Source organism: Neodiprion lecontei, chromosome 4 (assembly GCF_021901455.1).
Source record: "Neodiprion lecontei isolate iyNeoLeco1 chromosome 4, iyNeoLeco1.1, whole genome shotgun sequence".
Lineage (NCBI taxonomy): Eukaryota > Metazoa > Arthropoda > Insecta > Hymenoptera > Diprionidae > Neodiprion > Neodiprion lecontei.
Genome location: NC_060263.1, coordinates 7,991,884 through 8,005,872, shown reverse-complemented (window position 1 = coordinate 8,005,872; position 13,989 = coordinate 7,991,884). Strand labels below are relative to the sequence as shown.

The following is a 13,989-nucleotide window of genomic DNA, read 5'->3' as shown; positions in this document are numbered from 1 at the left end:
GCGAACACACACGTAACATACATATATGTATATACATATATACGTGTGCATGCGGCGATTATCACGCGCCGCGGTGTATACACAACAGAGATAGGTTTAATACAGCGGAACGTTTTATGCAACTTTTTGCTACCGTGCGTACGTACGCACACGTAAGCGTACAAGTCCGCATGTGGAGGTAACTCAGAGTAGATAGATAGATAGATATACAAGTAGACGCAGGCTGCGCATGGTAAACACACCGAGCTCGAGGCGGGCTGCGCAGAGATATAGTTGCCGGTAAATCCGTACGGCGTGTCGGTGTGTTGGTGGGGAGCGTTTCACACCTGACTACTACGCGAGTCAAGCGAGACACGGAAATCGCGTTTTCGGTGTTATTTAGGAACGCGGCCGGCCAAAGTTGCGACGAAAAATCGAGGATCGTTCGTCGACGATTTTTCGCGGGCCTTTTAACTCGCCTATGTCCCGGCACCCTGCCGACCATCTTCGAAAGCGCAAAGTCTAGGGCGCACGGTTCGCAACTTGACTCTCGGGCCGAGCGAGCGCCGAGCTGACAGTAGGCCGGCGACGTCACAGTGGGCCGGTTGAGCCTTCCTTCGTTCGATTCAGGGCAGGCTCCATTCATTTTACATGTAGCAAGGTAAATATTTATAATGCAGTGGCTATTTCCGAGATCGTGCGGCTAAAGTGCGTGCAAATCTTTACACATCTGTACGTGCGTATACGTATACCACGGTGTACGTGGATATTATTATGCGTATTGTACGCACCATCCGTTACACAACGCGACACGCGCATTTACGATAAAACGTATCCAACCGTAAAGAAGCGTGTATAATAATACGACGTATTTAAAAAATAAAAAATAAAATAAGGAAAGAAAGATTAAAATTAAAAAAAAAAAAAAAAACAAAAACAAAAAAAGACCAACGTATTATAAGAAAAGTACACGTCTAATAACACATCTAACGCACCGAGTTGATTTATATACGTATAATTGAAAATCGTTTTTCTTTTTTTTTGTTTTTTTTTAACCTATCCGTCGTTGAGAATCTGTGTGTTTTTAAAAAGATATCATGTGAAACGAAGAAGAATATTATCCACGCCTTACGGAGGAACGGAAGAGAGGAGGAAAAGGAAAAATTTTAATAAAAAGTTTTAACCGTATTCTTATACGCTAAATATAGCGCTTATAATATGATTGTTAATTGTTGTTCCACGAGGTTAGTTTCGCGATCGATTAGTTTGTTGTTTTCGCAAATCGTCGTTGCTTCAACACGGTTTCGTTTCCAATATTGTTCTTCTCCGGTGTTGCTGGCTGCACGCCTCGTGGGAGGAGAAGTTTTCTCAACGTCGTCATCGTCCTCCTCCTCCTCCTTCTCATCCTCCTCTTTCTCCGCCTCCGCCTTATCCAGCTCGTCGTTTCTGACAGCAAAATCGGAGGATCGGAATCGGATTGAAAAACGCGACGCACCGTCCCGACGATATCAAAATAACGATCAGCCGGCTAAAAGTGCAGAAGAGGAAGTGCAGGACAACAACGGCGAGAGAGCGCGCCTGGAATTCAAAATCGAATCGTCAACGGTTACGCGAGCGCACCGTTGAACCGATTCGAAAATTTGAATTTCGAACGCCGTTTGGCGCCCCTTTACTCCGGCTCTACCACTCACGGCGAACGACGAAATAACGACTTTCCGCCAGATCTCGTGCTGCGACCGAGGCCGGCGCTGCAATCCGCACAACTTTGACGTTTGACAAAAGGTCGCGTGCATCGCGATGCCTTGCCTCGACGACGACGCGCCCCCACAACACATATGGCTGGATGATTAACCGTCGTTAAACGTCTCGGACGTCGGGACGAATCGTAACCTCAAAATTGATCGATATTTCTACGTTTCTCGATCGCATCCGAAATCGCAAACTTTTCCGACGGTCCCGGACTCCGCAACATTTTTATTTCTGATTCAGCCTACGATTCTTCTTCTTCTTCTTCTCCTTCTCCTCCTCCTACCTTCTCGGGTTTAACGACTCATGGCTGTATTTTTGTGGGAATCTCATCTGCACCGTGAGTATGTACACATATTTTTTAAACATTGAAACGACACCGTCGAAACGAGGCCAATTTTATTTCGCCATCGCTATACTTATTCGTCGGTCGATTCGCAGTTGAGATCATATCGAAGTTGGTAACTTTATCGTAACGATTTTGGAACTGTAAAACGTAATAAAACAAAACACACTCATATTTCGAAATCATAGTTTCTTAAAAATGATTGTAAGCTTAAGAACATAGTGTTTTTATTCCACAATGTTTCGTTACGATAACGTTACTATCTTCTAACTCGTTTGTTAAGTTGGTCACTGTATTCCTCGCGTCGTTTTATCCGCCGTTAAGTTTTCGCTTATTTTCACGCGTCGAAAATTTACTGATATCGCTTTAATTCTGACCGGTACTACCAGTCGTGAAATTGATGGCATATACACGCGCCAAGTGAGCCACCCTCTCCGAGGTTGATTTTTGTTGGGGTTCGCTTGACCCGACGTAACGGCAGGCCTTCCACCATCCTACTGCCAAAATCCCTGAAACGAAACAAAAGTATGCCGAGAGAAACATTTTCGCAACTTGTCCGTTCTTCCTGCGAGCAATCGGAAAGTAAACATATCGTAGGCGAAAAAAATCGGGAAACGATTGGAGATGAGGAGTAAAGTGAATTGAATTAAGCGACACAACGCGTTTGCAGTGAAGGTGATTCTGGTGAGTGCTTAGTTTATTCCCAAAAATATTATCCTTGTCTCAGGTTTTAGTGCGGAAAGTCTCGAATGGCCCGTGTAGTTAAAGCCGACGGAAAATGAGGCTGAAGCTAGTAACGTTGGTGTAACGAAACATTGAGGGGAAAAAATCACTAGTTTGTAATTTTTTAGTGACTTTGAAGTGGGCAAGTTTTGAAAATATGAATTACTTTCACTTTGCTACAATTTACTGCATTTCAGAGATTCCTAAAATTACGAAGTAAAGACTTTTCCAAAACACGAATCGTTACGATAACGTGACTAACTTCAGCCACGTGACGGAAAGCGTGTTCGTATCAAATTTTTACACTTTTTGACAATCTGTGGGAAAATTTTGGGTACTCGTAATGCTGGTTCAGAGTATCCCGCAATAATTTTGCAGAATTAATCCCCTCTCGCGAATTTGTGGTAACTTTCTTCAAACTGTGACTCGAACACGTGGCTGCTTTTGCGGACTGAAACTAATGGAAGGCCCACATCGGTTGATTACGTTCCTCCGTTTCCCGACCTAGTCGAAAACTTTTCGATACATGGCAGTCGTTCGAACCAGACTGATGTAAAAATAACAAATGTACATACCTATGTATTATCATAATCCTGACGTGAAGGTTATTGTTCTTTGGTGAGGATAAATCGATTTCGGAAACATTCGAAAATTGTACACCTACATACATCTCGTTCGATATAATCCAGGGGCAATTACCTGGCTGAAGTTAGTAACGTTAACGCAACGAAACGTCAAGGGAATAACCATGACCGTGCAATTTTCTAGTGACTTTCAAGGAGTTTACTTTTCGAATTATGTGAGCATGTTTTGTTTATCACAGGCTTATTAAATTTCAAACAATCCTAAATGTGCCAAGTAACGATTTTCCCTTATCATTCGTTATTACTATAACGTTGCTAACTCAATCCATCGTACCAAACCAAGTGCATCGAAAAAATTCCACGAGGTTGAAGTTTAGCTTATTGATCTGTAACTGCGATCCTTGAAAACTATTTCGAAAGTTGGGAAACAGCGATTCGTTTTCAGCGTTTCGTTTGGCTGGCGTTACAAACTTCAATCAAATGAATTTTCAACGTTTTACCTGTTCAATCGAACGATTGGAATATGAGGCGATTTGGGAGCCGGTGGCTTCGCCTTAATTTCTTCTTCTCATCCTTTATTTTTCTTCGCAGTTCTCGTTGATATCCGCGTTCGTCTGTCCTTCTTTTTTTTTTCTTCTCCACCCGACGCCGTGCCACTCTGAAATTAACGATGAAGTGCGTAGGTAGGTAGGTTTGTTGGTTGGTTGGTTTCTCCTTCGTGGAGTCCCGATTCTCCGAGTCTTATTGCAATTACACATAGCCCCCAATCCCCTGAGTGCTCGCAAGTAACTTTTTATGGCGTATAAACGTAGACACGTAGATACACACGCGCGCACACGTACATTAAACACAGACGGACGTGTGTTCAAGGTTATAAATAAATCTCAGTTTCATTGTCGGTACACAATTACACCGTTAATTCAAACTCTCCTATGTAAGTGTAACAAATTTTTCCCTTTTCCCCCGGCGATGATGTTACAGTCGCGCTTCACTTGGTCTCCTAATTCATTTCAACGCAACGTTTCTTCGATTTTTCTTTGTTGTATTTAAGAAATAGCTGATATAGTAGATCGTGCGTAAATGTCGGCGACCTAATAATGAAGATCGGTTGCGACAAATTTATTTCGGTTCGTTGACCGTTCCTCAGCGCAGATACCAAGTCTCGGATATTTTATACACCGCTGAGAGAAATTTTTAGTTACGTTTACCGCTCAGTCCTTAACTGTTTTCATTTTTTCCCACAACTGAAAAATATAGTTCTAGGTACAAAATGAAAATTAGTTTTCTAGCTGTTACCGGAAAGTTCATTATCCGTTACTATTCTTTCTCATTACGATCACTGTCGCTATATTTTCTTGTAACTATTGCGAAAATTTAATGCTCGTGCAACAATAAATAGATGTTCAAGCCTTATTTAACTAAAAAAGTAGAGTAAACCTCACAAACTGATTTTGCGTTGCAATAACCAAAAAAGGATCGACAATAGCGCAAAATGTTTAGGCGTACCTTGTTTTTCGTAATTCCAACAATGTTCAAACAGTTCTTTTAACGATACCTGTTTTACTCAAATTTTCTAGTTACTATAACAAATGAAATTTTTTTCAGTGCACCTCGTGCCTCAGATAATATAATTGGTAAGAATTACACACACTTGTTTTGATAAATAATCGCGTTGCATTGGTGGTGAAATTGCGGTTCCAAAAGTATTAGTTCCCGGTTCCTATTATAAATAAAAATATATCCCCAACCATAAAACTATCGAATTTATAATGTATGTAGCACATTAACCCGCGAGTTATCGATATTAGCTGTGTCATAATGTATATATATACATTGTGTATGGTTGTGTGTGCACATAATTTGACCACTTATAGGTATGCATGCGGAGCTAATAATTCGAGTATAGCCTGTGGGCGCGTAAATTACCCTTTAGGGCTATAATCATCTTTCGATTAATCTGCGGGGAGGCATGATGTATAACAGTAAATGAATGGATCCTTCTTATCTTCGCATCGAGTATATATATATACGCGTTTGCCATGTTCGTTTTCACCGCGATCGTTATCGTCATCGTTTTCACTCCTTTGTTCATTTTGGTGTTCGTTTAAAGCGGATACCGGAAGCTAGTGGAACATGAAGATAGGTACATACTTTAATGCCAATTTTCATTCGTAATGATTAATTGCAACGCAGGGAAATTATTGGTGACGCGAATCACGGACCAAGCGATCTGAAACTCTGCTCACTTCGCTATTAGCTGATCAGGAATTGGTGCATGATCAAAAATCGGGACACTGAGCTTACTCTAAATCGATTCTGGCCTATCAAATTCGTAGAATAACGAGTCGTGTTAATTGATATTTCAAAATGGAACGCCAAAGGTTTTGCACAATTAAGGGGTTACATACAGTTAGAATTTTCAAAAAATCGATTTTTTTTTTTTTTATTTCATTTTCTTAACGTACCGGTGAATATTTTCGAAGTTACACGGAAATTTGAAAAGGCGTTTCGGAGTGCTTGAAAGTACAAGGCCGGAGCGGAAGCGCTTACCTGGAACGCTGTCCCTTTTATGCACCTGCCTATTGTAAATGTTCCCTTCTAATATATTTAGATGCGTAAAGCAACATTGTGTTATTGTTTTTTTTTTTTTTTTTTTTTTACCTGAAAGGTAAATTTTTATTTTTCTCTACCCAAACTTTAAACGCCTTTTTTCTCAAAATGGTGTTTACAAAGTCGGTGACCAACATTACTCTAAAACGGCTAAACCGATTAGTCTCAAATTTTAACACGAGCTTCTTAAATATATTTTTTAGTAATTAATCGAAGATTTTTTCTCACCGATAAATATTTTTTTTTCTTTTTATAAACAATTTAAGGCCGAAATTTTGGTCAAAAATCGATTTTTTTTTTTTTAAGAAGCCGCCATTTTGTCAAAAAAAATTTATTTTGCTTATTCCTTCGATTAATTACTAGATTTAACATCACTTTAACGAAATCTGTTTGGTTTTTTCATTTCTGAGGATCCAGTTCAAAGATATAGCGGTCACCGCAAAACGTCTTTTTTGAGAGGAGCTCCTTTCAAAATAAATATTTTTACTAATACCAAGTCTTAAAATACAATTAAAAGATACCATAATATGTGTACAAATTTTTAGATCAATAAATTCAAAAGTTTTCTCAGAAAAAATTCTGGAAAATTCGCTTTTTTTCGGCCATCTAACTGTACATAACCCCTTAAGTGCGACTGTTTGCACCAGTCTTCATATATGCTCAAATATTTGGACGATTGATCAGTTTTTATACAAGGCTGAAGCTAGTAGCCAGAATTGGCAGCCAAACGTTCTAATTTTCATTTAAATAAGGCAATGAAGTTCGGAAATCAAAATTTTGCGAAATACCTTGAACCCCCGATACTACGAGGATAAAACTGAACTACATTTTTGTAATTTCCAAAAAGTTTAACACGTTTAGCTGCCAACTCTGGCTGCTAGCTTCAGCTTCATAATTTTTATAAGCCTCTGGTTGACTTTAACGTTATTTGATAATAACGTTGTCTTAAATAAAAGTCTGAGAACCGGTGAAAACGTACGTCTCGTCGGTAGTCGGGGAATAATTTAGAGAACGCGTTGTAACTGATATAAACGTTATACCCAGTTTCATTGATGTTCTCACATATAACAATTAGCGGCACGATAGTAACTAATTGAAGTGTTTTTAACGCTGCATACATCAGTCAACTCCACTTTTCGAGACCGCGTGCCGCGAATGATTGAGAGGCTTGTTAATATGGCAGGCACGATATAATATTACGGGAGTGCAAGGATTACGCAAAAATTTCATGCTTACGCAATGTAAGGATAACATTATCAAACTTTCGCTAAGAATTGAAAGGCTAGAAAATCTCATAGCAATTTTTTTTTTACTGCATTTTCCTATATTTTCAACATTTCTTCTGACAACACTATTTTTTGTATGAAAGAATGCAGAAAGTTGAAAAGTGAATAAGTCAAAATATAGAATACTCAGAATTTATGTTTTATCGAACGCTCAAGTTGGTGCTAATAATAATTGTAAGAATCGATGCTGAATTTCTGAATAGTAAATGAAAACTGGGTGGTTAATTTAAAGCATGAAGTAATGAAATTGTCGATCAATGTTGGACTGATCAATTGATTTGATGCCTTTGTACGTATCTGTATTTAAATTGTTTTATTTTTCAACGTTGTAAATTGGCTCAGCCAACTAATTATACAAAATCGTCAAATGACATGTAAAAAATTGCAAAAATTTCATATTTTGACTTTAGAGGCAGTAACCTTGACTTTCCGTTTCGGTTTCTAAGATTACTTTGTATTTTGGCTTCCTGAATTTTTGCTCATTATCTCAACCAACTAACTGTAAAAAATCGTCAAATGAAATGTAAAAAATTGCAAAAAATTCTATACTTCGACGTTAGATAGAATAACCTTTAGTTTTCGATAAATTAAAGTGTAAGATCGTCGTAAGAAGTACCGAAAAATGATTTCCCAAAAAAAAAAAAAAAAAAAAAAAAAAAAACCACCTACAAATTTCGCCCAGTCTATATACTTCCATCTATCCGCACTCCGATTTCACTTTCTTCTCAGGCATTGTACGTGCGACCCTTCTTTCACACGGTCATCCCACTTCTCGACCCCTTCGACCCAGGTAGAAGAGTCACGCAGATCCGACAACCCCGCTAATTCTGAGCCTATGCAAAAATCCCTGGTGAGGGAGGCTTTACCGAAAGGGGCTGAGGGTGCAACGAAGCTAGAAGTGCATGTGCATTCGATGTAGCGACGTGGGTATAGGTTGACGTGCGTGTCCCTCGCTCCCCCCCCCCCCCCCCCCCCTTCACTCTCTCTCTCTCTCTGTCTTGTTATAAATGGATTGACCCAAAGAAAACCTCTGAAATGACATAAATAACGCGGCAACGGATCCGTAGGCCGTAGGCCGCAGCGTTGTAAGAGCCTTACGTAACGTCTTCTAGCTCGACTCCGATGCGTGTGGGGGAGAGAATTTGTCTCGCACACGATGCCAAGGCAGAGATTCAGATACGGTGCCTGATCGATGCGGTCGTTCGATCGTTACTCCGAGAGTGCCCCGCACTTCTCCATACGTACCGATAACTAACGAAATCCTTCTGCATTCCACTCACTCACGTACAACACGCCCGAGTATAAGCGTCCGCTTTTCGTGGCTGGGCCATTCGGATGTACGTAGACGTGCCCGTGCCACGTCATGCACCTGAACGCTTCGATTCGCACATTGTGTACGAAAATTAATTGCATTTTATCGAACGAATACGAAACGCGGCTAAAGCTGTTGGACGAAGAATTTAGTTCGTTTTCAACGGATAACACAGCTCTGTAACGGTGGAAAAAAAGGCCCGACATTTGACAACTTATTTTGGGAGTTGTGAGAAAAGAGAATGGGGTTTTTTTATTATTTTTTTTTTTTTTTTTTTTTTTACTTAGGATTTATTTAACGCGTGTCGAAGTATGCGAACAGAACATTATTTTATTTCATCATTTTGATCGGAAATGACGGTGACGGAGCCAATCTTTGAAATCGCCTTTCTTTTTTTTAAACTCCTTCACCGGAGGACGGATAAAAGAACTTGATTAAAGAAGCAACAAAATTTTATAATCTATATATTATCGCTTGTGGAACTGCTGAGGGTTTTTTTTTTTTTTTTTTTATATCAAATTTGGTACAAATGGTGCATTTTTGAGAAAATAAATCGATTTTTGGCAAAAAAAAATAAGCAGTAAACTCTTGATAGACAAAAAAAGAAGAATTTGCATTGAATAAAAAAAAAAAAAAAAAAAAAAACGGCTAGAAGCTTTCGTAGAGAATGTAGTTTTGAAGCTACTGTCAAAATTTCAAATCGATTCATCCAACGGTGTTGAAGTAATCTGTCCTCTCAGTTTGAAAAAAATGGTTTCGAGAAAAAATGAGTTCAAAGTTTCACGAACACTCAGCGCTCGTTTCTTGGCAAGGTGGCAAAATCGAGAATCGAATGGTTCAGAAATTTTCATTCACTACAGAACCAATTGAATATTGTTTTTGTGAAGATAAATATTGTTTGAGGCGAAAAAAAAAATCGTCTCTTTCAAAATCCTCGAGTTATTTTACCCCTCAACGTATTTCACAGACCCGAAGAAACTTTGGTTGGAATTTGTAATTTGTGGTCACTTCAATTTGTGCTTAGTCGTCCTGACGGCACTTTGAATTCATTTCAGAACACTGGTGTTAGGTACTTGAATTTCTATCAACTGACGTGAAGTCTGCAAATTTCACACTTGGAGTTGCTGTTTAATTAACTTGAATTCGTGGGAAGTCACTGATCGATGTCAATTGATGACAGGTAAAAACATAGAAACTCAAGTCCATGCTGTTGAGTCACGTGATACGATTTAAATAATCCTGATTCGTTTGCTATCGTGATTGTGAAGTCATATTCAGCCGTTTGAAATCACGTAAAACGTCGAAAGAATTGACTTTTTTGAAATCATTTGAAGTTGTCTCGACACTTACTTCAAGTCGTACCTGAAATCATTTATAATCGTCTGATTGTGAACTTACATCGAATAAAGTTACACCTCGAAGTCGTTATTGATAAATTAAGGTGGGCAATTCAAATGAAATTCATTTGCTTCAAGTCACGAAGCGATTTAGAATCATTCAGAGTCATATTAAGTTGCGCGAAGTAGCTTGAGTAGTTCATAATGTAAACTGCCTTGAATCCATTGTGTCACTTGAACTCTCGACGTGTCTCGATGTGTCTCGAAGTCAGGTGAACGGTTCACGGCAGGCCGGTAAAAGAAAGGAAAGAAACTAAAAAAATAAAAAAATAAAAAAAAAACAAAGGGATGTCGGTAGCATTGTGCAGCCAAGATAAAAGATAGCGTCAATCACTCCTTGGTGTACTTGATCGCAGGCATGCTATTTCTGAAAGTGCGTTTACATCGAGAAAACGGAACCTCATCGAGAACTTCTAGACTTTGGTGGACAGCGACGCTCTTGTACTGGCAAACTTGTCATTTCAACAAAACTGATTGATAACAGTTCTCAATGTAGGTACAGACAACTGAATTGTAGTCATGAATGAAATTTACATTGATTTGCATTTAAAGCAAAAAAAGAAAAAAAAAAAACCGTTTCGTACACCTTGGAGGCGGTTTGAAAGGATATTTAAAAATCTTGAACCCGCGAACGTTTCATCAATGTTTTTGTCATTTTTTATTTATTGGTAGCAGAGAGTGCTGGGTCACATTTTTCGCATTAGCAATGTTATCTGTTCCTATTTCACCGATCGATTCACATGAGAAATTCCCTTTGATAAACCGAACTACGATTATCCATTTTGCCTGATCATAGGTTCAATAAGGTTCAGATTAGTCAGGTGTGCCGAACGTGACACTGATCAAGGCTACGTCAGGCTACTTTCGTTACGAAGCTGATCAAGCCACTGTAAATATTACTCTATACTCGTCACCTTGTAATTGTACATCGCCACGTGTTTCCTGTCACTTTTGTAACTGTTGCGAAGTATGCTGTTCGAAATAATGGAGACTCTCATTTTTTGACACGACTTTTGGAACTTTGAGGAATATCGGTACAAGTATGAAAGTTTTCGATGGTATACATACATATGTGTATATATGAGTGTTTTAAAAAAAACGACTATTTTTTTTTTTCGAAGAACATTGAAAAATCTTCCGAGTGTCCCTCAAAAATGACCTCGGTAAAATATGAGCTTTTAATATTGATATTTAGAGGCGGCGATTCTCAATTTTCTATTTCCCATTTATATAACATGGAGAAATTTTTTTTTTAAATTTAGAATTTCATTGCTCGAAAACGAATCAGTGCGAAGATATAAACAAAACATGTTCTTGTAGGAAATTTTACGCTCTACAAAAAAGAACTGAGTAAAGATTTGCGTAAGTCGTTTCGGAGTTATCAGGCCTCAAACATCGAACCGTTTGAAATAATGATGTCATTAATTTATGAATGCTACAAAACTGACTCATATCGTAGATTAATGAAATTTATTAATTAACATTTGATTGAAAGTCTATAGTTTTAATTTTAAAATCAATAATATTGTGTATTTAAGTGATATGAGTCAGTTTTTTGTAAGATTAATGGACAGAGTCACGTGTTTTTTTTTTTTTATAAGTATCAGAGTAAACCTTGAGCATCCTTTTTTTTCTTTTTTTTTTTTATGTTTAAAACTGAATTTTCCGGATCGAATTCTCCGTAGTTTCTAAGAATTGATTGAACGTGAAATCTTAGTTCAGCCGCTCTAGCTATCATTTTGTTCTACGCGAAACTGTGAGAGGAGAGTAACTGATCACCGGCAAGTGCTGAAAGTGGTTGATAAAACGTGGATGAAATTACGAGTGCGTCTAAGATCATCCACGTTGATTCATCATCGTCAGTTTTGTTTGAATCCAACCGCCGAAACGTTTTGCAAACAATGCTTTCCTCTTGACTTCAGCGTCAAGTCTGAATCATAGTGAAACTAAATGTTCATTCACGCCGCATTATACACTAATTATCGTATAAAAAATGATTACCGTAATTAGGATCAGCAATATCTGAACAGGTTTATAATTATCCACTTATCGACAATTCGTTCGTATAAAATCAACAGTTATTTATTATGATTACGAACTTTCATTGAAGGTCTACTTTTTCTTGACACCTGAAAAATAGTCGAAAACATAACGATTCAAATACTACCGAACTGTGACGTCAGAATGGAACAACAATGTGAAATAATGCAAAAATAACAAAATATCACTGACAAACTTTACTGCAATTATCAGCTAGATGCAATTAATGACTAGCAGATATACATCTACACATATACATGTATGTGTGAGAATAGAAAAACCGATTTGAAAAATAGAAATAAACGACGCTTCACTTTGAATCTTGCGTGAAAATGTTTCATTTCTGAAAACGAATGTTTTTTTTTTTTTTCTTCATTTCTTGTTTCATAAAAATCGATTTCGGCGTTGTCGACATGGGTTGTAAGGAATCATGTGGCAAAGACGTGTGATTGAAGAAGAAAAAAAAAAATAGAAAATTCTTTATTTCGGAAACATTTCAGGCGTCGTACTAAGGCGGGAGGAATCCTTGGTGGAATTCGAAAAAAAAAAAAAAAAGAAAATTGTCAGGGTCAACCGTTTAACGAGTCGGCGTGGAATGACCCGTATATTAAGCCTAAAAATTCGACACGTGTCGCGTGCCTTGTAGGTGTGTACTTTTCGTCGTGACGTCACGTCCCGACGCCATAACCTTACCCAACTCTCTCTCTCTCTCTCGCTCTCTCTCTCATGCCTCTCATCCTCGATGCGGCGGATTTTATTCCTTCGCACGATGTTTCGACGAGAGGCGACGCGACCGTCATCGTTTGTTTTACGAGCGGAGTGGAACGGAACAGTTTATAACCTAACCTAACCTAACCTAACCTAACCTAACCTAACTTAACCTGAACAAACCTAACCTAACTTCGCACGATCTGAACCGACTAACCGAGGCAAACGCCGCGAGAGAATCGAGCTTGGCGGGGGGGGGGGGGGGGGGGGGCGAAACGCCGCCGCCGCTCTCTTTGCATCAGCTGTTGGCGCGAAACTCGAGAGGAACACGTTGCGCGGTCGCATGACGAGAGGCCGCCAGACCTGAGGGGAGTGGGGGGAGGGGGGGGGGGGGAGACACGCGTTTAGCACTTCGCATTGTGATCGCACTCTCGCTGTCAGCCTCTGGGCACACTCTCTCCCGCCTCACGTTTCCGCTCCTCCGATGATTGTTTTCCTTATTCTTTGACGGGTTTTTGCCTCTTTCTTTTATTTAGCTCTCTTTCGTACTTTCCAAAATTCATCAATTACTTGGCGGACGTACGTAAATTACGTCATCGAATTTTGAGGGCTTTTGAAATTTTCTTCAAAATAAAACATATATTTGATCGAGAGTAGAAACTTGTCTCGCTAATTATTCATCCTCGGAATGAGTATTTTTACATTGTACCAAAAACAAAAAATTGCTTTCGCGTTTTGGATTTTTCACACGAAATTTTTTGGCTCATAATTGAAAAAAATATATTCGATATGGATGAATTATTTGATCTCCCGAGTCCAAGATGGTGTGTAAAAGATTCCAAATAATTTCTGTATCGAATGCAAAAATAAAACATTTTTCCTAAGCATGGGACTCTCTGTTACAAATCTATATCGTATATCTAATAATAACAAATCGACTGGTATCTTTTGTGTATAAATAAATCACTGACAAATCGTCTGATCTTAAAATTTTGATATTCTTCTCAACTGTCCCAAAAAACAAGTTCAATAGACCAAATTTCCAAGTAAAAAAAAAAACGTTTCAAGTGAACGTAGCTTCCGAAAGTTTGAGAAGAATATTGTTTGAATAAATACGCAAATTTTGTATTGTTCATCTAAATATTCTACCTTTTGCTCATATTTATATTTCATATTTTACGTCACAATTCATCGTCGATGCAACGTGCCTGTCATTGTAATTTTTTGATTTCCTTGGCAAACACTTAAAAGTAGATAA

General features: G+C 38.6%; 1 protein-coding gene across 4 annotated transcripts in view; it reads left to right on the top strand.

Moving 5' to 3' along the window:
- Nucleotides 1–569: 569 nt before the first annotated feature.
- LOC107226367 (protein bric-a-brac 1) overlaps nucleotides 570–13,989 on the top strand; it is an 80,363-nt gene continuing 66,943 nt past the window's right edge. For 3 of the 4 annotated variants that reach the window (XM_046739105.1, XM_046739104.1, XM_046739107.1), the window contains exon 1: nucleotides 1,040–2,069. In XM_046739105.1, the coding sequence (XP_046595061.1) occupies nucleotides 2,032–2,069 (38 nt within the window). In that variant the 5' untranslated portion in view covers nucleotides 1,040–2,031. Of the gene's footprint in view, nucleotides 641–1,039; nucleotides 2,070–13,989 lie in introns of those variants that run through there. The other variant, XM_046739106.1, reaches the window with a different exon arrangement.